This window comes from Rhea pennata, chromosome 3 (assembly GCF_028389875.1).
Source record: "Rhea pennata isolate bPtePen1 chromosome 3, bPtePen1.pri, whole genome shotgun sequence".
NCBI lineage: Eukaryota > Metazoa > Chordata > Aves > Rheiformes > Rheidae > Rhea > Rhea pennata.
Window position 1 is genome coordinate 41,761,858 of NC_084665.1, and position 24,302 is coordinate 41,786,159.

The 24,302-nt window shown below is 37.4% G+C and overlaps 1 protein-coding gene across 8 annotated transcripts in view; it reads right to left on the minus strand.

The window, feature by feature from the left end:
* SDCCAG8 (SHH signaling and ciliogenesis regulator SDCCAG8) overlaps positions 1-24,302 on the minus strand; it is a 111,892-nt gene that overhangs the window by 51,780 nt on the left and 35,810 nt on the right. For all 8 annotated transcript variants that reach the window (XM_062572134.1, XM_062572133.1, XM_062572129.1 and 5 more), the window contains one exon: positions 19,210-19,352. In XM_062572134.1, coding sequence (XP_062428118.1) covers positions 19,210-19,352 — 143 coding nt within the window. The remainder of the gene's footprint in view (positions 1-19,209; positions 19,353-24,302) is intronic.

Below are 24,302 nucleotides of genomic sequence, written 5' to 3' on the forward strand. Positions count from 1 at the left end.
ATCCCAAGATGGACCAGTTCCCAGTGAATCAGTAGGAGATAAGTCAATGGGAGCAATCTCCACAGTGCTCATAATACAGCTATTCTAAAAGCCTAATGAGTTTTTTTAAGCAACCAAACAAGTTTTAACTATTAATTTATGTAAATAGGAGATGAATGCATCCGTTACAATACAGCCGTTTGTGGTTCTGCTCACTGGGGGGTTGTACAGGAAGGTCTAAAGCCCAGGATTATTATTGAAGTATGCAGGCAAGAGAGCAATTTACTTGACCAGATATGCAAGATGGGGCAACCTATTCCTGAGGCAAAACAAATGCCAGACAACCACACTCCATTGAAGCATTTTATTTAATGCAAGCCAAGCAAAAAAAAAGCATGGAAAATAAGAAAGCAAAAAGAGATATGCATAAAGATTAGAAAAGGTCCTGAACTGCAAATTCTGATCTAGACTTTCCCAAAGGTTGTGAATATTCAAATCAGGCACACATTTGGATCTAGATTCAAAATTTCAGGGAGTTCACACATATGGGGGATGATTTCTAGATTTCAAATGACATACATGCACACAGTTTTCTATCAAAACTATGTTTAATAGCTTAGGTTTCAATAAAGTCTTATGGATGTTTTGTTTAGTTTAGCAATAGTACCCATGACAGTGAACAACAAAAAACAAAATATGAGTACAGATCATGTAAGGATAAAGCCATATCTCATGTGGTTGCTGCACTTAACCTTTGGCTTAGTGCCTAATAACCCATCCGAGATATTGCAATATCTCAGCATGACACACACAATGTTAAATCTTCTCTCTTAAATTTACCCCAAAGCAATACAAATGGTGGGTCACATTACACTAATTCCTGGTCCTGATGTTGCAAGCTCTACCTTAGGCAAAACTCTCATTAAAGTCACAGGCTTTTTTTTTTTTTTTTTTTTTTTTTTTTTTTTTTTTTTGAGATAGAATTGAGACTTATTTGACGTAGAGAATACATTTAAATACAGAGCTTGTAGCTATACGGAAACATTTTTTTTTTCCCCAAGGAAATTTCATACAACGAACTGCACCTTTATCACATTATTCTCAGAATTACTTTGAAACTGTACTGGGGCTATCCTAGAGACTGATGCATGTATCACTTCCTAAGTCTAAGTTCCAAGTATGGAAAGCATTATTATAAAACAATCTTTCCGTATTTGCTGGAAATCACTCTATTCAAACCCCTCTCTTCCCCCCTTCCAAATATCTTTGATGTTCAGACAGTTGTCAAGAGCACTGGACTGCTTAATAAAATGCACTACCACCTAACACAGCCCCTAGACACCTTCAGCTAAAGAAGTGACAGTAGCACAGTATTTTATTTAGTAGTGTCTTGTGCGAGATGGCTGTGTGCAGTTGGGTGCTGTGTTGTCATCTGGTACACAGCTGGCTGGCTGGCTTTCAGCTAGGGGTAGCCTTCAGCATGCATCAGGCTGCACAGCTGAAGCTACCAAGGCAAACCTGTAAACATCCATTTCTCACTGCTAGGGTCCCTCCTGTCTAAAAAGGAGACATGCCAATGGGCAAATTCAAAGCAAATGGAGAATCTGCAGCCACCAGGAACCCTCTGGTAAGGGGATCCATCCAAAAAAAGCCACTCACTTGTGCTACCTACTATGTAGAGTAAACTAACAGGAGTTCAGAAACAATGGAGGCAAGGGGAGCTCCCTATATCTGAAGTGAAGTGTATCCATGGTGGGTGAAAACAGGTAGTTTTGTGTAGTGGATAAGAGCGTGACTGTAAGCCTAGGAAGACTTGTAAGCCTAGCTTGATTGGAAGGCTAGGAAGACACAGATGAGTCTTAAGTAGAAGGGTAACTGACTAGTCTCAATTCTAGCACCTAGAAAATTTCAGGATTGAGATGTTTCTAGTGCCACATATTCTACGTTTAAATATGTTACAGCAACGCCTGAGGGGCCTAGAGCTGCTGAGGAACAAAAAGATCTGAAGCCAAAGCTAAAAAAGAGAGGCGAGTCTTTCACCCACATCAGTAGTGGACATTTCCCCTGCCCCCAACTTCAATCTGTCTGCCTTCCTACAGGAAATTTCCTCAATATATTTTACACATACAGAAAAAACATCAACTCACATCAATGAATAAAACATACAGAAGAATGATCTAGGGCCCTAGAGATTTCAGGAACTACTGGTAACTTTCCTGCTACAAACAACAAACGCTGCAAGAATTTTAGAAGGTTTGACACTGGCTACTTTATGTGAAAGAAAGTGAGCCAGCATCTGCCTATATCACTTACTATGTATTTCTACTGTTTCACTGAATGACTGGTACTCTACTCCAGAACTATTTCAATAAAATGATTTTAATGGAAACTTCTTGGCTTAAGAAAAAGAAAGGCTATGAATAGACAGGGAACAGTTATAGTCCTCCAGAACTAACATGAAGACACAGAAATTTCATATTGCAAGAACTTGAGAAGTTTTCATATTAAAAACTTCTTGTATTTAAATATCTTGACTAACGGAAAGCACACAGACAATAAAAAACAAAGTAACAATAGGCTATTTTTGATGGTATAAGTAAGATCTGAATCATAAATGAAAGCTAAAGGCTTATTGTACCGGAACTTTTTAAAGCATCAACTACTTTTATCACTGAAAATGGTGTGGCGTGGTTAAACTGCAGCCGCCTGTGCTCTAACAGAATTCATAGACTGAATCAAAATTGGAGACAGTAGCAAACATTAAAGTTTCCACACATAGCATCCATTGTGAAACACAAAATAAATAAATGTCTGTCAGTCTGAAAATAATTCTGGATTTGGCCATCACTGTGGTCAGTTTTATCCAGGCACAAGCACTGAACTCATGGCTATTTTCATTTTTATGCAATGAAGTGAGAAGTTACCATCAAAGACTTGTTCACATACAGACCAGATGCCCCACCTGCTTGAGCTCCGTTCTGAAGTACAAGTTTTCCATCATGATCTTAGTTTTGAACACTTGGACTGTTCTGAGGCTGAGCTATAGCTGTTGAGAGCGGCTTACATAATTAACTTGTCCACGCATCTCAACGAACTGAATACCAGTTTGCAGTGACTGAAAGCCATGACTTCCAAATTTCATGATAAAACAGAGGCCACAATAAACTGTAGTTTACAGCACAAGAACGATGAAAAGGGAAATTGCCATCGTTTGCAAGCCTTGAAAAAGTCCTCACTGTAAACAAAGTAAAGATTCATTTTGACTTGAAACTAAGCTCAGAGTATACCTGAATATGAGCAACCAGATTTAATAAAAACTTTCCCATCACTAATAAATAAAAACTGGATGATTTCTCCATTTTCAATGGAAGACTAATATCTGCCAAACGCCTTCTCAATAAAGGAAAAGGAAGGAGTTAAAATCTAGTGATGCGAAAGTAAAATTTGATATAAATAATATGAAGCTTAGTAATTTTGGCTGCAAAAAGAAAACAAAATTTTGAATGATAGAACTTTGAATTTTACAATGCACTTCAATAGTAGGTATTTCTGTAAGATCAATAGCAGGTATTTCTGCAAGACTTTCTGCTTACAGTAAAAATAGTAACAATAAAAATATAAAATGAAAAATATAGGATGAATTTTAGTGGAGAAATAGGTCTCTGGCTGGAGGTTGCCAGTAAGTCTTCTCACAAAGCAACTACGATGTGAAGTAACCGTGCTCCCTATATTGATTTTTCCATGAGATCAGTGTGTGATGTTTTGTAAAAAGTTAACAGCTGCATTAGTAAGGACTATGGACTTAATCAGGCAAATTAAAAAATTGTAGCCATTGTCTTAGCTTAGAAGCACACCAGAGGTTATCAGAACCTTATTTTGACATTTTTAATAATCATGATTAAAACATAATTAGAACATATTTTAGGCTTTCATATATACATATTTTAAACTGGAGTATATAAATTATTAAGGAGTAGCTAGCGTTTAATATTCCAAACATCTGAGGTATCTGAACTGATAATACTGCTCGTCAGTGACCAGTCCTGGAACTCACTACCAACATTCACACTTGGGAAGCTAGAGAGCCAGTCGAGTCTAATACTGATGCTTGCACCGCCTGCCTCAGCAGGAGAGTCTGGACCTTTCCCCAGCTAACTGTTAGCCAGGAAGGCCACCACTGTGACCGACTGCACAGCAAACCCTGCCAGAAGAGGGAACACACTCAGCTGGGGGCTCCCTCAGCACTTCCAGAGGAGGTAAACTTCCCCTCTTAGTATGTTTGAAAATGAACATGTAGCATATGCTTCTCTATAGCAAACTTTTTCAGTTTAGGCTAATTCTGAGAAAGTACCTAAGTGTTTAATTCTCAGCATCTCTACGTAAATCTAGCTCATGAGCGTTTACATCATTCACAGCACTATGCCACTTTTGAAAACAGGACTTGAAAGCTTATGTTAATTTGAATCTTTTCAAGATTTTGGCCAATACCTTTGGGTACAATGTCTTATGCTGTATACCTTGCAAGCTTTCTACTAAGCTAGCTTTCTGAACCGTCTTCTCACAGGTTGCTCATATTATTATTTCAACTACAAGTGCCAAGGAAATAATGGAAAAATCAGAGCTCATCTTTGTTCTTCTCTCAAGCAACAGGGAAAAACCACATAGCAGCAATCACAATAAAAACAAACAGAACTTGAAACAAGAGGTTATACTACCTGCCCTAGTCATGTTAGGGGAAACATCAGAAAAATATTTGCAAAGACTCTTACTGCCTTATCAGAAAGTACTAAGATACTACAGTAATAAAGGTGATAAAAAAGGCACATAGAATAAGACCATACTTTGGGTCAAAAGGCTTCACAATTCCTCCCTTCTGTCCTCATATATGTTTTCATATCATAGCTAATTTGTACACAGAAGGGTAACGGCTCGGTTTCTCCTGGTGAGTGGACAGTTTTTCAAATATAAAAAGGAAATTATCACACAACCAAAAGTCATTCTCCCCAGAAACGGTCCTAAATCATTCTCTCCATTAATGTAAAACTCCTAAAGCTCCTTTCAGATCTGCCATTCAATTAACAGCAGTGAAGTAATCTATTCATATTTATACTGGAGAATATACTTCCAGAGTTATATGATACACTATCTGAAATCTTTCAATATTTTCAAGTATTTAGACTAGGAAATGCAACACAGTAAGACTCTAAATCCTGTAGGTAAATAAGTAAACGCCAGTTTTAAGTGCAGCTATGATTCAAAATTAGTTATTTCCACACAAGTTAACAGACCTCTAGAGCATATACCTTGCTGAAATGTTTAAGGTCAAGTCAATAATCAAGATTCAGTGTCAGATTTCTCCCTCTCCCTTAAGTCAGGCTCCTAGGAACCCTGTGCCTGGTGTTGGTGGTCTTGGTCATCTTCCTTTGCAAGAGGAAGCACAGCCTACTTCCTAGGCCTACATATTTTCACCTAATACTTCGTTATTAATACCTATGATTGCTGTGACCAAGGACATAACTGGGAAGATAGTATTTTCTGGTTTCTTCCTACACAACACTGTAGATTTTTTGTCCCGATCTTTTTTTTTAATAAAGGTATTCACTTTTTCAGTACGTGTTTAGACTGGTTGGATACTGTGGCTCTCTGTGCATTTACAGTAAGAAGAGGCAGCATGAAACAAACTTTCCTATGTCCAAAAATAAATTAAGACGACATACACATGCATGCGTGTACAAGAATTGCGTGGAAATAACTTGTAAAAGCATCATGATCAGGTCACTTTTTTAAACCTCTCCAAGGAGCTGAAAAATTGCCCTTCCTGTATCTCATTGGGGGAGTTACCCACTGAGATGCTCTTGTGTCTACGTGAGTTTGTGGGAACTGACCGGATGCTGATTCAGGAGCCCGCTGCCAGGTCTTCTCAGTGGAAAGCTCAAGTTGCTGGAACCTGCCCCAGCCAGCACACTGTGTTCGGTGAGCTTCAGTACAGCCTACGTTTGTATGGCCAAATTTTGCAGTGACTGCTGTATTAATTTTTTGGTAGTATCAGAGGACTCTGTTAAGAGTGCATATAGTTCTATTCCTGAGAACTCAGGTTTAAAAAATAGTTTTAGATTTATTTTTAAGATGTAAGGTGCCTAGTTATATTAGTTTATAGATACAGAGTGTATCCTAACATAACGAAATGCCAGACCTTTCTTCTCAAAACTATGCTAAGCAGAAACTACTGCAAGCAATGAGAGAAGTAAAGGTCAGAAGCTTAGAGTTGTTAAGAAATTAAACATTCAGATTGCTGCTGCTCTTTAAATATAGATCTGAAAGGCTAGAAGATGCTATAGAAATATCTTCTAAAGTAGGTTAATGAACCAAATATACATAAAAAAAGCTTTTACTACCTGAAATAAAAGATTGGAAGTGACAATTGTCCCAGGGTACTATTACTTCACAAAAACACCTCAAATCCAAGGAACACTTTCAGGGGAGGATACAAAAAAAGATTAAGCTCTGTCCATATTTCCAACTTTTGTCAAAAGATTAATTACAATCCAAATAATGGATTTTTTCACTAAATTCTACTGTTTCACTAAATTCTACTTTTTCCTGGGAATTTCGGTTTTGCTGAGATGGGTAATTGGTGCATATGACTTTATTGCTCCTGCTGAAATTTATTTCCAGATTTCTCTATTTGGAATGTAATTACATAATTGGAACCATATTATAACTTTTATATACCTTTGCACTTAACATTAGTAGGTCAAAGAAACAATAAAATGCAAAGTCCAAGACTTTCACATTGCCCTTTAAAGCCTGCCTGAGGCATCAGAAGATATCACTCATTAAAGACTATGCACAAAAAAGATTCTTATTCTGCTTTTGAACACTTGATGTACTTGAAAACAACTTCAAAATTACTATTTATTGGAGATACTGATGGACAGGAGAAAGACGAAAAAGGGATAGGAACTGAGACACAAGATCCACATTCTACGAAAGTAGGAATTACAGAGTATAAAGAAGCTGAATATAGTTACCTTGAGTATACTCATAATTGATGTTACCATTTTCTATCTCTACTGCTATGAACCGAAATAGATTAAGCAACAAAATGAAACAAGAGCATTTATTTACTGCCTTTAAATTCAGAATAACAGAAAAAAAATTGTCAACAATTCATCTATAAGATGATTTAATTCCTTTGGTATTTTGCCTTCAGAAAATATAAACTGAAAGCTATCAGCTCCTGAATGTAAACAATAACTACTTTTCAATCTGGATAACTCTCTATATACCAAGCCACACCTAAGTATTATCATTAACTGTCCCTTATTTCATTGGTAGAGAAGGGAAAAAAAAAGTCTCTGACAGTAATTAACATACTATATTAGGTCAAATATACTGACTGAACCCAAAATTTGATTCTTCTGTATGTAAATATCTATCCTGCAATGATATTAAGATTGTGAACTATTAGGCTGATGAGACCATAAAGAAACAACAGTATATGAATTGGATGAGAAGATTCATTACAGTGGTTTTTGTGAAGTTTGAGTACATAGTCCTAAGTGTTTCAGTGTTGCGCTCTGTTCTCTGGAATATTCTCTTCCTCTTTGCTTCTCTTCTTTCACAAGCCACTTTTACAAACGGCTGAATGTTGAAATGTTTGCTTATCATAGATTTTTGCAGGCATTCACTCTGTGTATACAAAGTTATGTAAATTAGTGTAAATTATTTTCACTATATTTAAAATAAAGGAGTAATTTTCTTGACATATGGTGATTCCTGAATTCAGTACCAGCCGTCTCTGAACATGCAGTTTCATGATAGATTTAAGCCAGTGTAAGGCAACAGTGCCAGTATAAGGTGTAGTCCTTTTTTATATCCTGTGATTAGCACTCATTCAACTTGTCCAGCAAGAACAAATGATTCTTTTTCAATTCAATCAGCTCCCTGAACTATCTAATCTAAGGTGCTAGCCTTCCACTGTCAGCATAAGCAAGGGGCTGGAAATATGGGCATAGCAGAAGATGGCATTAGCTTTCTCAGCGGCAACATAGACATAGATCAGCTTAGAGCAATTGCAAAACTGCACTATAAGGCTCAGCCTGCTAATACAGTAAATCCAGCCTTCAGGCTCCTAATTATTTAATCAAAAAATGATGCAGCTAAATGATGTAGAGACTTATCTGCTATGAACTCACTCTGCCAATTCAAATTTGTTCAAAAAACCAATGTTTTTGGTACGTTAACTTCGTACCAGCAAGCTTTATGCTGAATCAGGTATCATCTGTCCTACTGCAGCTGGCATAAAGTCAGCATAAACACTGCATTGCACGCTCTGCCTAATTCGAAAGGAAAGTGACTGTGAGCCCACACCTGATCCGGACCAAATCAGTACAGCTGAATGATCCAGTAGATCACAGATGTATTACGAACGACTGCTGAGCAGTTGCTTCCAATTTCTCAGACCCTGTTGGGACAGGCACATAACTTGTAGTTTAAGCTACCTAGGCACTGGCCTGATCCTTTCAAGTTGTCCACTATACCCAACTATTGGGGAGGTTAATGAGACCTGAACACATTCGCTACCTCCAAAGGTCCAAGCTTTGCATGAGCAGCCTGGGAAGAAGCAAAATGACTTAACAAAGTATTCTCCAGAAGGTCAACCATTTCAAAGAAAACATTTGATTTGCAGGGGTATCTGAACTAGGGTAAGCTAGACTTTTCCCCCAACATACAGTAAGGTTATCACGTATTAGAGCAAACGGACAAAGCTGTGACCACAAAGACCAGCCTAACATTACACTGTACCTGACTGTTCTTGATTTGCTTAAATATTATAAAAAACATTGCAATAAAAGACATACTTATCTACCCATATATCACAGGAGCTAGATTTGAGCAGGTGATTTAAAAATAAAAATCCAGCCTCACATCCCTCTTATTGCTTTGGTTAACTACAGCACAATATTAACATTATCCTGAGTGGAACTTTGTCTGCACATTATTATTAGAAATAATAGATAGTTAATCTTTTTCTTTTTGGGGGTCAGGTTATAAAACTCTCATCTTTATGCTGTCACAAGTAAGGGAAAAATGTATTTCAATAGCAACTTTAAAACTAAACTCACAAATTACTACCATTATGTTAAGTGCTAGATATCCCACTGTGCAGTTTTGCTTTGTGAATTTTTACCTTCTTCCATGCACACTTTTAGCCGCTGATCGCACAGCCTTTCAGTGTTTTCTGCCTTTTCCTTTAAATAAACTGGCTCTGGCTCCTTCCATCTGGTTCCCCTTCCGTCAGCAACCCTGCACCTGTTCACACCTCCTCTCCTGTTGGATTCCACTGAACATTTCCTCCTCTGCCAGGGCTATTCTGGCACTCGCAACCTTTCTGTCATTCAATCCATCTGTCAGAAGTGAACTTTGTTTACCGCAAGCTTCTGCTTTCTTCTTCAAGAAGCAAAGCCCCTCAAGGTCATTGTCAAATGAACTGTCGGCATGGATTTCAATCCAGTTCTGCTAACCAGCAGAAGACAAAGTTCTTTACAGTTCTGTCTTTGTGAGGAGTGGTTTGGGGTATAAGAAGAAATCACACTGAAGTAAAATAATGCATTTTAATGATCATTTGCTAACATCAACAGCTAATATGTTTTTTTCATTTCTGTATTTTTTGTAAAGACTGACAGAATCTATGAGAAGGACTTTTAAAGCTATGCAAAGAAGTGGAAAAGGCTCAAGCAAAATATTGTAAATAAATCAAAGTAACAAATGAAAATCTTTTGACTGACATTTTAATGCTGCGTAACAAAGATATTAACTACAAACACAATGGTAAAATGGGAATTGCAGAATGAATAAGATTACAGTAAATGATTTAGAGAGCTAAAAGTGGCCAATCACTGTAAATTATTTTTACCTGGAACACAGCTTTTACTTACCTACAGATGTTTAAAATGCAACACTTCAGAAATGAAATAATCTAGATTTTTTTCCCCTCCTTTTAAACCTTGTAAAACACACACATGCAACCCTATTAACACACTGCCTTCCATGGTGAGAGGAATTGTAAAGATTCTTTTGTCAGAGCTAAGACTAAATTCATATTGTCAACAGGATACATTATTTTTAGCAATTCCTGTGACCATATTTCTTTTCACAAATAGATTCTGATAACCACTAAGTCCTGAATTATTAACTGGCCTCTTCAACAGTCTCATTCTTCTAAAATAATAAATATCTTTCAATTTCACTGCATATATCTGAGTATCCTTTGAAAAATAAGAAAAAAATGAATTCTTTCATCAAGATAAAATACAGTACCAAAAAATAAAATACATACTTTAAGTTCTGTGTGCAATTATAATGAACCACCCATTTTATTTCCCTTCTACTAAAAAGGAATTTAAAGTAAAGCTTTCTGGGAGCAAATCCAGGAGGTAATCCAATCTCATTAGCAGAAATGCAGTTATACTTATGTTAGGTCTGAATTTGACTCTAATAAAAATTCCACTGACAAATATTATGCAAGTTTAGCTGAATAACAGTGTAATACTGATGCAACTTGTTACTGATAGATCCTTTATATAGGGATTAGTGCCTGCATTTACAAGGGAATGTTTCCTGTGGCTATTCTCTTCTTTTGTAGGAAACTACCCGAGTTTCCCGAGAGTGCACAGACAGCACTGGAAATGCACAGAAGAGGAACTCGGGAACGAGAAGAATATGCAGCAGTGTCCCACCTAGCTACAGAGAAACCCTTATTTCTTATTTTGATTTGAGCCCTGTAGAAGGTACATGACCCACAAGGAGAAGATAATCACGAACAGTTGCTCCTGTTCCTGCAAAAACGTAGTTCGATACTCAGATCACCTGGAATAGAGGGGCAACCAGTGGCAGCACGGTTATTAAGCTGGCCATGCTGCCAGTGCCGAGGGAAAGCGGGTCAGCTCTGCCGAGCACTCGGCAGCAGGGGCAGAACTGCTCTGGCTCGGGACAGGCTTCCCCCAGCTCCCTCTTTCTCCCCTGACCAATCGCCAGCGGTACGGGACCGAGCAAGGGTGTGACGAGAGCAGCGAGGCAGCCAAAGCTGGCACGCGCAGGTAATTTTTCACTTCCTCCCCCCCCCATTCACCAACTACCTTTTACAGAGATGACAGCCTATAGCTAATGTTCTTAAAACATCAAGTTCGATCAAGTCTCTAACTGAGGACCCTTTGGGTTCTCTGTTGAAATTATTTCTAGGTAGTAATTTCAGGAACAGAATCCTGCATAGGAAGAAAAACAAACAAACAAACAAAAAATCACTGCAGGTGAACAAAACAAACAAATTTCATTATGTTTTTAAAAGCACAAGGCATCTTTTAAAATTGCTTAAGTTCATACAACAAATACCAAGTGCTGACAGAAAAAATACATTTTAGCTCACTGGGAAAACAAGCTTTCACATGTTCCAGAGAGAAAGGTCCTAGAAGTAAAACAAATCAGAAATGTTTCTCCGGTAGCACATCCATCAAAAAAAAAAAAAAAAAAATCCAGCAGTCTGGAATACACGTGTCTGAAAGACTTTTATGATTTAAAAAAGAATCATTATCCTGTTGTCATTAGTCACACAAATAGAAAACCTAATTTGAATGAGATCAAAGTAAACATTTGATATACACGCATAAACTTATTACTGTTAGTGCTGAATAATAAATGCTCAAAACAAAAGACCTTTTAAAAGATGCTTGTTTTCTACAGCAGTTAGTCTCTTCTGTATTTCATCTGAATTCACTGCTCGCTCCAAAGCGCTTTAAGTATTGTTACTGCTCCTGAACCGCACTCTACATGCAGTAGCAATTTGGCTGCCTCAGCAACCTGATGCGATGTATAAAGGATGAAATCATTAGAGAAATTCAATGTGACCAGTTGCAGTTTAAATGCTACGGAGAAAGATTTAGATAAATCTAAGACTGAACTCTGAAAACGCACTATGGCCTTTTCCTTAAGAAATCTGTATTGCAGGACAAGAAATTAAATTGTCAACCATGTTTAAACACTTTGAAAATGGAAAAAAAAGGTGATTTATAGACTTTTATATCCAAAATTAAGTGCTGATTTTAGATTTCTCCTTTACTCCTGTATTTACATTTTCTTTATTTTTCTTTTTAAAGTTCATTAACGGCATTTAAATGTTTATGTAATAATCTTTAATATGTATAAATGTTTAAATAGTAAGATATTTAAATAATTGTGTATTATCAGGACATAAAGCTTAGAAATTTCTAAAAGCCACTGCCAGAAGACGAGAGCACCGATTTATTTCAGATCATTCAATATCCGTCTTCGTAAAGCAGCATATGGTCTTATCATGGCAGGTAAAATATTTTACCTTCTATAATAACGCAGAGCAGCTAATTTATCTACATGCTGTATAATGAGATAAACAATTTCAGCTGCACTATGAAAACCTGTAGGCAAGGGAGAAATCCATCTCCTCCCCTCCATTCTATTGATTTTTCTGCCTATACATTCATATAATTGCTAACAATAGAGGTTATTCTTTCTTCCATCCCCTTCTTCAATTACCTTAAAGCAAGACCTTCTTTTCAGTTGTGGAAATATTTGCAGTTTCTACAGCTGCAGGACAAAGAACTGAGAGATTTTTCACAGAGTTGCTCGGGGAAAAAGAAAAAAGTAAAAAAGGAGAGAAAAAAAAAAAAAAGAAAAGCTTTGCAAGATTCTGTTATAAGTAAAGCAGAGTGAATGACAACTTTCAAAGCTACCACAATCATTTACTAATGTGCTGCTATATCAAATAAGTCTAATTTTTTTTGACAGCACCAAATTAGATTTATTGCAGAAACTGCTGCATAAATAGCATATGGCTATGTTATACCACCTATTTCAAATCCCTGTAACGTTTCCTCCCCTCCCTGCTCAAAATGAGTAATTGAGCCAAGCTATAAACCTTCTGCAAAGGGGAGATACACAAGTTCAAAAGCAGATGCGGGAGGTGTAGATTTCTTTGTTAAAATTGTCCAAAACGCGTCACGACCAACAAAACGGGGCAGGAACACGTCAGGTTTCTCTTCGCATGCTTGGTGGGGGGAGGTTTCCTCCCCGCTTCCTTCACAAAATTTTGTTCTTGCTCTCTTTCCAGCCGACAGCCGCCAACACAGGGCAGGAGCCGGTAACCCCCTCGCACGTGACTGCCTCCCCCTCGCGCGGGAAAGCCTCCGGCCCTTTCCTCCCCGCGCGAGTAGCGGCCGGCGCGCAGGAGGCGCAGACCCGGGCGCGGGTCACCCGAGCCCTCGCTCGCGAGGCGCCTGGCAGGGCCCGGGCCGCTCGGCCCCTCGCCGCCCCGACGCTTTGCTGGCTCCGGCCGCACGCGCGCGCGGCCCCTAACCCCGCCGTCGACGTGCCGCCGCCGTGGCGGAGGGAAGCGGGCGACGCCGTCGCGCGCTGGGGCGGCCTCGGCGGGCCGGGGCCGGCGGCTCGGAGGGTCGCGAGGGGCGGCGCCGGGGCGCCCCGCGTTTCGCCCACGGCGGCGCTGGGAAGACGCGGCTCAAGGCCCCCCTCCTCCCGGCGGGGCGGGGGGCGCACCGCTGCACACATCGGGGCAGGCCGCGGCTACCCCGCTGCTCGCCGCGCGGTGGTCAGTCCTCCCAGCTGCCCTATCTGTTACTGTCTGATTAGTTCTGCTAAGGAGCCCCTCCCCGGCCAGCTTTCGCGGCCATCTGTTCGGCACGCGATGGCTGCTGCCCAGCAGCCTCGCGCCGCCCTCCTACCTGGCACCCGGCTCCCGGCCTTACCCCAAAGTGCTAACACAGGTTCGCGCTGCTGGCAGAGCCCGGATTTCATTACTACTACTTTGACAAGTGCAGGGTTGTTTGTAATTTCTCTTTTATCCTGATTTTGATTGTACAACCACCTCCCACTGATTCAGTTTGCTTCAGTTTTGTTGCTCACAGATTTTACTCTCCACATTAATCTCCCTCTGGCATGTTACTGCATCTGTTCCCTTTTTTATTATTAATTTTCAAATTCCCACCATTTTTGACAAAAAGGAGGTAATCTACACTCCGCTTCTGCCCATTTCATTTTCTTTAATTTGGAAGATAAGTATGAAAGCATGCCAAAGAAGTTAATTCTCCGTTAACAGTTTATTTTCTGGCATCCCGGTGCCTTTGTATATGAAAAACAGATAGAAATAAATGTTGACTGAATCACAACAACATAGTTGCAACCATCCCTAAATTTAATGAAAAGTAAACATATGAAGCAGAATCTAAAAAGTTTATTAGGTATCAGAGTTGTTACATGTTATCACTCCTCCCTGCATTTTAAAATAATGTTTTTGTACAAAATTAACAGGATATAAAAAAAAATATTAGAAATCAATCACAGCTTACACCTCAATACTGCTCCCCCCCATAGAAGTGTTATCAGTCCTTTCAGAAATCAGTCAGTCTAGCAACATGAAGCATATCGCAGCAATTTAATATTAGTAACAGCATTTTTCTTGGAATGTTACCTCCTTTCCAGCATAGATGATGGGCTCTTTCTGACATGCTAAAATTGTTGAAAAAGCACCACAGTAAGTATGCTGCTAGCTAACAGATGCCACTAGAAAAACCCAACAGATAATACTAGGTACTGTTCAATTGCATAGATGGCTATGTATAGTCACCTTCTGTAAACAGAGAAGTTAGCTTATATTTTAGAATATAATAGTGCAGCCTAAATAGGCAAAGGGATGCATGAGGCACGCTGCAATTCTAACGAGGCATTCTGGCGACACCCAAAAGCACCACAGCAGAGCCTCCGTGGATAACTAATGGCACAAGAACTGGAGGTGGAAGGAGAGATTGATGTGCCTTATTTATTATACATGTATTACAATTAATGTTAATGGAGCTGCTGAAACTAGCAAGAGGCTGCTAGAAGCACTGATCCACAGCAAGTATCCAGAACTGCAAAGGCTACAGCACTGCTAAAAACAAGCGTACATTCAAAATGCCTCTCTCTGCGTGATATTACTTTCTAGAGATGTTTCATCATCTAATTTTTAAAAATGAAGGGAAAAGGGGGGGGGGAACATAAATGCAACATCAAGAACCACAACAGCCACTGTCCTCACTGTAATATAAACTATTCTCTCTCTCTCTCTCTCTCTCTCTCTCTCTCCTTTTTTTTCTTTAATATAAATCTTTCAAGAGAGTCACACAAGTGTTCAGATTATCTTGGCAGGTCACATACCTGGACCTAGAAGCATGGGTTCTGCTACCATTTAAGTAATTTTTCCCCACTCACGAGCGGACATTCAGTACTGCTCAGAATGTTGCACACAAGCAAATAAAGTAGAATATATCGGCTTCAGTGACACCTCCCAGCAAATTTTACATGACATTCTAGTCAAACACATCATGAACCCTCTCTCTGTCTCCATGCCTGAGAAGAGGTTCTTCTTCATATGAAGTCATATTTTGAAGTTCAATGACTTCCGCACTACTTCATTTTTAACTAACTTCTTTGGCATACGCAAACAACCTACATCCAACTGCAACTGAAACGAATACTAACTTTTGGTTTGCTTTGTAACAAAAAGAGGAAAGATTGTTAATGACTATTCCATTACATAAAAAGAGTGAAAAAAAATTAGATGACATATTAATAGTTTGCACAGATTTTAACATCTTGCATCGTCTATGCAATCTTTTCCACTAGCACACTAAAATGATTTTTAGCAATTATTCTCTCATGAACCAAGAACAGATCTGTTTTACATTCTCTGAAAATGGACTTAGATAAGCTTCGTTTAGCAAGACCCAACCTTGCTGAATTAATGGCAATTTCACACTGATTTCCGGGGTAATTTCAGCAGATTCTTCCATTACTGTAGATTTCACACAAGCACCCACAAAGCTGAAACAACCAGGAGGGAAAGAAAAAAAAAAGGGGGGGAAGGGAGTCTAAAACCCTTAAATGGAGCTTAAAATAAACATGGTCAGTCTCACAGCAAGATGACACCTGCAAAGTTACCTGACTGACAATCAAGCAATCAAGAATACACTGCAAAAGTTCTTTATTTTCCCAGTCATTTGAAAACATACAAATTAGAATTACTAACTAGATTCAATAGCAGAGAATGCATGTTAACTAAATAGCATGGATTTCTAGGCAACATATTGCTTGCTGCTAACAATGCTCTGTCACATATTGCTCCATTAGAAAGGTTACAGGAAAAGGCAAACTTAAAATCCATGGAAATATTTTAGAAAAGCTAACTGTAACCTTTCTTCTTGGGTTTTTAAGAAGCACATTTAATTTAGAAGCCGTTTAGTTGGTAATATATCATCAGTGTTTGAAAACAAAAATACAACATAACAAGTGAAAGTTCTAAAGAAAGAATAGTTTTGCAGAGCATTTTCTTTGTCTCTTTAAGACATAGATTGCATATTCTCTCATTTAATCTATTCCTCTATAATATTTACTGTGTGGTTTTCATGTATTTAATTCCAGTGTTTTCATACACATTATTTACAATATCCAAAAATAAGGGTTTTTTTTACTAATCCTCCAAGCCTTTCTCTTTAGTAATACACCTATTCATATAAAACAAAGGATTCTTTAACTCCTCAGCTAGCTCTAATTTTTGCCAGAACAAGTTGGTTCAGGCAAGGCAACAGAAAGACTATCTACAGTGTAACAATGGTACAGGCTTCCTGCAAGTTCAGCTTTGTGAAGAGACTTGGATTTGACCAGCTGGTTCTGTCCTGAAAATAGGGAAATCAGCAAGATGAGGCCAAGGCCAGAATACCCAAGAGGCACACTAAATCAGTGCAATTTCTGCAGCAACCTCCCATAGGCAGGACTCTAGAGCTTAAAATCTGTTTTCCTTGGCAAGTGCCACAGTGAATGACTCTGTAACTCCCATAGGATTGCCATTACCACTAGCCTTGAAGTATTTTCACAAGTACAGCTGCCATTTTAGGTGAAGGGAACAGAATGAAGAAAGGCAGACTAAGTGAGTAAAGTTCATATGATACAACTATGGATGTACCAAGCCATTAAAAATATATTGGGTTCAAAATGCAAAACAGATACACTACAGATATTTAACTTTTAAACTTTCACTAAACCAGAAAATCTTTTTCTGGCAGGAAGTGATCTGAGAGGAAGGAAAAAAAAAAGAGTACATGCTGAGGACAAGTTTCATTTCAGCAGTGGATCTTTTCTTCTGCGACTCAGGGCAGGGGGAAGGACTGTGAGAACGGCTCTAACCTGACCCTACCAGTGAAAACAGGTGAGGACAGTAAGTAGGTGTTGTTCAGGAACAATAAATCTCTCATTCTTTTTTTTTTTTTTCTTTTTTTCTCCCCTCTTTTCACCTGCGACAGCAACATCATGTAATGTATTCCTGGAAAACAGTCAGATACTCCAAAGATAAGGATGATGGAAGAAGCTACACAGAACATAGTACTCTAGAATTTGAGGAGTATCAGGGAAGATGATCTGATTCCACTTCTCATGCTTTAATAGGTAAAATTGTTCTGACAATTATATATCAGCATATAAAACATATTTTAACATTTATAAGCAGAACCCATATCATGAACACAAATTATTAAAACAAGAAAGAAAAAAAAATAGACCATAAGAGTGGCCACACTAGGTCAGTGTACTCCAGTGTCTGTCTCCAATAGCAGGTAAAAGCAGATTTCTATGAAACAGTATCAGGACTGGGCAAGCACAGAGCATTACTTCCTTAAAATACTGTTTCAGCCTCCAGTGATTTGCAGCTCAGGAACTTTCTGAGCCAGAGATAGTAGATTAAAGAGCTACCTGAATCAGCTGTATGTTAGGTACCCAGCTTTAAGTACCACGCTGTGTAAAAGTAGTTGACAGTCCTCATTTTTACAAGTTAAGTATTTTTTGCAAAAATATATTGGCTAGTCAGATTTTCTCCAAGATATCCAGAACCTTATTGCATATAATCAGCCTATTGCTAAAAGGAGTGTGGTAAGCCATTTGGTTAACTATCACAACAAATCATTATTAGTAAAGTTCTGCTGAATTCAAACTTTAGATATCTTAACAACTCACCCCAAACTTTTTTCAAGTTCATTAACCTCTAGCATATTTATTCTCTAAATACAGGCTGTTAGAGTGGTACTTTCTTCCATCTGTTAAACTACCGTGCTCTGAATTACACAGAAATGTATCTGAATAAAAAAGCGATTCATTGAATTTAATAGTTTATATGAGACTATTTTATTTCCATTTACTCAATGGCAGAATTCTCACAAAGCCTGAAGAGTACAAGACTTGGATAAACATGCAGACAGTCTGTTAAGTGATAAAAATCTGCATTTTTTTTTCCCCCATGTAAAATTTAAACTAACTCAACTTCTTGCTTAAGGACTGAGTAAAAGCCTCCAGATTTGCTTCTGAATGTCCACTCTTGAAAAAAGTAAAACAAAGCCTCGTGAACAATAAAATGAAAATGTTGAGTTTGTGGCAAAAGATAATATTTCTCTTCAGCTTGTCGTTTGGCAGCTGTAGGATTATTGGTCAGTTAAACTTCTGGAGTTTTCTAGAAAGGCATACACAATAGTACAGTAAAAACCTTGGGGCATTTCCATTTAATCCTTGGATGGAATAAGCTCATACAAAGTCTCCAGTCATGTAATGTTTGCATTATACATCATCTCCACTTTGGAAAGTCATTTAAACATCCTCTTCACGTATTTGAGCTTTTATCCCATTCACAGACTGTAATATTACCTTTTAACTACTTAATCTTCCATGAAGCTTAACATAATCATGTATATTGATATGTTCCTGGTCAATCTGCTGCAGTAGCTTCATGTTATTAATGTGTGAATTCCTATGCTTAAAGGTGCCATACAATATGATTTAAAACATTATTTTAAAATATATCTGTCACATCAAACACAGCAACAATAAAAAGAACATAGCTGTGCTCCTCCCCACTCTTCTTTCTGCCCCAAAGTATGGCAGCTCATCACTGTAGCTCAGCATTGCCTTTTCTTCACCCCAGTAATTCACTTCCAGAAATTATAGTTTGTAACTCATTTTTTATTTAAATCTTCACTTTCAATATGACTGGGGGCAGCACATGTAGCCAATAACTGCAAGTATCTATAACAACTGTTGGGAAGCCTGTGGCAAAAATTAGCAGAATGAAATTGGTACTATAGCATGTAATAGGATAAGGGGTACCTGGTGAGGTGCAGTTGGTGCTCAGATTTACTCAGCAGTTCTGTCAGTTTTAGGCACTCCTCTCTGGCTCCTGTCACATCCTGCTGGGCTTGTTCCAAACGCTGTTTGTTTCCATGCAGCTCTAATCCCAGTTTTTCTATTTTCTTAGAAAGACATACAACCAAAGAAAATATATTTAAGAATGTAGAGAGATAAATTAAGATGATAAATCTTAATGTGATCAAAGCTCCTCAAAATAAAGCATTTTTTTAGAACAGTAGTAGTTCATGCAAACTGAAAACAAGCTAATTAAAGTATTTGACACTACATTCTTATGAAATGACAAAATGCATACCATATTTAAATACGGCAATACAGAGTCAATGTTATTCTCTTAAGGACCTACGAGATACATGCATTCAATCATTTTCTGATTTTCCCATCTGAAGGCTTCCATCTTTATGTCCAGAATTCACTGTGTTTGAAAGCCAGTAAGCAGAAGAGCAGCAGCCAGCTTCAGAAGCCACTGGACATAGGGTAGCTCTTGTGTTCATTTAGTTTCCTTGCACTACCTATTATATAAGCAACACTACATAGGAATCCAGCTTTTGTTATGTTCACTCAATATTATGCAAGAGAATGAAGGCTGTCCTGTAATTTTATCATTATTGAAAATAACTTACTTACGGCAAAATCCTACAACAACCCAGACACTTAATCTTGTCATTTTCTTTACCTCATTAGGCCTTACAGATCAACTAAACTAAGTCAAGTAAATCTAACGTGGTTAATGAGTCTACTGATTTATCACACGTAACCATCAGTGCATAACCATGGCTAGTATCTTCGTTTCTAGTGAAGATACACTGAACTTACTGTTGTATCTTCATTTCAAAAATTTAAACATTTCTTTCATAAATATACTTAGAAGGAATATATTTTGCTGTAAGCCCATGTATAACAAGTAATTGTAAGAATACATTTGCACCATAATACTGAACTTTGTCCTAAGAATGCTTTTAAGGAGGGCTATAAGATACTGAATAAGCTAACAATGTAATTTTTTCATGAAATAACTATTCCAAACTAACTCCCTATATAAATATTTATTCTTCACTGGGGCTAGAGGGAAGTTGCATGTTTTTCAAGTCAACTAAACTGTGAAAGGGCATTTGTAGTACAGAATAAAATTGTTCGCGTAAGGAGTTAGGGCTGAATAGCTATTATATTTTAAATTCATACAATAACTTATTTTGTGTTAGCTTCCTCATTTAGACAAGCCTTAGTATCTTCCTCAGTCAATGTAATTATTCATTCAAACATCCTACAAGAACAAATGAATGTAATTTGGTGCCAATATTTGCACCTGAAGCACCTTCATAATTATGTTGTCTCTGTTCTTCCCATGAAAATGTTAGCCTAAATCATTTACGGTAGGTCATGATGTCTCAGACAAATACCATCTCCTCAGCCAGAAAAAAGATTCCACACAGTTATTTTTTTTTTTTTGTTAATTGCTTAACATTATCTATAAGCTTTTTCCTTTTCAAAACGTTCAGAAAAGATGAAGAAAATCCTCGTTAAAATTTGAATACTGCTTTGTTTTATTACATAAACTACCTATAAACTTAATCAATAATTTTAAATTCTAATACAAAGACAGAGGAACCATCTTTGCAAAATTTTGTAAAATCATTAGTACTCTCCCTTCAAAATAATGTAACAACTTATTACACTCTTAGAGTGTAACAGATATGCAAAGGTATTCAGACAAATAATTTAACTGAATAATCCCACAGGGTTGCATACTTTCTTGTAGAACAACAGAAGTCTCAGACGATTCTCTGTATTCTTCTTGGGAGCAGCAGTTTACTAAGAATGGGGAAATAATATTAATGAAGTGGGGCTTGAGTTCTTCCCTGTCTGTACAAGTTAAAGATAGGGAAGTTCTGCAACACTCTTAAAATGTGTTTCAAGAGTATACCAATTTAGGAGACCTTTGAAAAACAAAAACACAGTTCAGTTGAAAGATATCAACTAAATATTTGAAAAGGCACAACTACAACTGAGAATATAAATACATCCTACAATCACTCCTTCAGGCAAAAGTTTCAATGAACAGATGGGCTATACATTATCCCCTAGGGTTTAACAGGCTCAGGCTCTGACGCAGACCTACAATTTGAAATTTTAAGTACGAGAACCTCTGGTGAAAGTGTTCTGCCTTCATCAGCTTTCACCAGATGTTCAACCTGCAGGTCTGAACCCATGAATGCATCCATTGATTTCAGGTGTCATGAAAGTGCTAAAACTAACTCTCAAAACAACGATGCCATAACAGAATCCTCAAAGATTATGATAGGAGTCTTAGGGCTTCCATTAAAAAATATCAAGCAAGCAAGTATAGCTCTTGAAAAGCTAACAATTTTATTCCTGTTGCTTTCATTGGTAATCCCAAAATTCAGTATCATCTTTTACATATATATGCACACACATATGCGCATATGTATACATACAGGAGTGAGTGAGTGAGTGCATTTCAAAATAGCTTTTTTTTTTTTTTTTTAATAAGGTCACCAAGGTGCAAGCTGTATGAAAAGCAAGAATTCTAATGAAGAAGTCTGGCAATGACCACAGCAGAAACAGTAATCAACCTCACGAGAAAAAGATAAGAGGAAAAATGTTGCCCATGAGAACACACTAACAACAATTCGAGAACCAGAAGTGTCCCATCCAAGTATGTTTACAGATACCAACTAAATTCTTCTTTTCCAAACACCAGAAATATTTAACTAAAAATAACTTGGTAGGAGCCATGCATTATCATGGTGAAAATACCCCCCCCCCAGATTCTAAATGCTACATCTTACTTCCGTTTAATAACTCAAATAATAGCTTAAAACATATGAAGTCTCAGAACTTGAAATCAGCTCATGGAACAACAGAAAATAATACCCCATCCTTCCTGTGAAAAGGGGCATTAGTCCCACACATGTGGGAGCATCCTAAAATATGTCAAATCCACTCCACCACTAGGGCATCACCATATGAGTGGAATTCAAGATACAGAGAAATTTCCAGCATCACTAGGTCTTATTCACTGTTCCTGCAGGGAACCATATCAGGCAACATCTTTCCCAAACTGTGCAGATTCCAACTAGTTTCCATGTTATCCTTAGTTCCCATTTGCTTCTCCTGGGAAGCTGCAAGTGGTAGTTCTACCTTATAGTATCTGGGCCTCAGCTTAATTGTAGGGAGAAACAGAAACAAACCACCAACTAAAGTATTTTGATAACAACTCCACTTCTCATGCAGCGTTAATTCGATCCCTCGGTGCCTATCACTTGTGATGCAGCTTTTTACAACATGATCAGATAGTATTTCTTCAAGATACTTAACTTTTCAATGTATGTGAGAGACAAGGAATAGAGTGCAGAACTGCAAAAAGACAGATGACAATCTTGCATTTAAGAAAATTTGAAACAGATTTTCAGTATAACAAGGAACAGAATTATCATAATGTATATCTACAACAAGACTACATTAAGGTTGGAACAGGCAGCTTCTGGTGCTTAGCTCTGCAACTTTAATATTCTTATTACTCCTAAATATAAATTAAAATATATATATATTATTTAATCTGTGTCTGGCATTGCAGCTGCCTAAACTCCCAGGAATATCAACAGGGGCAGGAAACATCATTATTAGTGAATTAACGCCATTCCCCATGCACATCCAATTCAGTTTGGAGAACAAAGTAAGAAGTTTCACTAAACAAAAACTAAAGCATTGGTGAAATATGACCGCAAAATAATTTTAGTCTATATAAATTATTATTTTTTCAGCATTACAACTGAAAACCATTTATATTTTAAGTTCCCCTTTTTGAAGTATACAGTACCCTTTGCAATTCTGTTCTTGTAACGCTTGAAATAAGCATTTCTTATTCATTAGAAGGTATTTTCTAATCTAATCATAATTTGATTTTCACAAGGCATTTTCAGATGAGTACACTGTGGAGCTGCTCATTCGGTGAAATAAGTGTAATTTACTGGAAAATGTAAAGGAGGATTTTTCAAATACTGGCTCAATCTTTAAACACTCACTTCATGAATTATCTGAAGCTATCTTCACCTAACAATACTTATGTATGTGGTAAAAATTTGCTGTTTAATTAACTAGACCTCTCTTTATCCCTACAAAATCTGATAAAATGAAATAATAAAGTAATTCTGTATAAAATGAGGCAAATTAAAGATTAAAATAATTATTTAATTCTTTTCATACTGATGCTGATTCTATTGTATGCAGAAAAATGCAACATTAAATTCCAAACTAGCAGATGTTTTTCACAGAATTTTAAATAGCAGCAAAGCTGACAGAAAAGACAAATGTATCTTTTACAAATGAGAATGATTAAGCGGTGATAAAAGAACTCATACTCTGAAATAAATACAGAAAAAACAACTTTAGAAGCTTTTTAGCAAATCAAAAATATACTAGAAAACAAATGAATTAAGAAGTGATTTATGACATCCACTGTTTTACCATTCTTTCACATCAGGTAAGAAAACGCGCAATACTACTTCAAAATAATCTTGCACTGACAATACCATCACATAAATTTAGCAAATAATTCTGGAAGGGAAGATATTTTCATGAGTTTACATTTTTTTTCGTTTGTTTCATGCTTCATTCTGTATCATAATCAAAAAAATAAAGGGGCATAAAAAAGAATCAAAAAAAGAAAAACAAAGATAAACTAATGAAAAGTGAAATATATTTTCTATTTTTGCTGGCATTTACAGGTACATCTCTAAAAGGCAACCGACACCTACAAAATCACACACACTTCAAATTAATACATAGTAAAATTTTACAGGCCCTGCTGTTCACATGCTTATTTTCATTTACTAAAATAGGCCTTCAAAGCAATGAAATTAGTGATATTGTGCACAGGACTGAGGATGTAATTAAGCCTCTGGTAAGAGCTGCCATCAGTATGGTCATTCAAGTACTCTTAAGTACGGTATGTAAAAGCAACAGGGAATTTTTGCACGGCTTAACGCCAATGTCAAACAACATTGTCTTCTTTATTCTTAATAATAATTAGC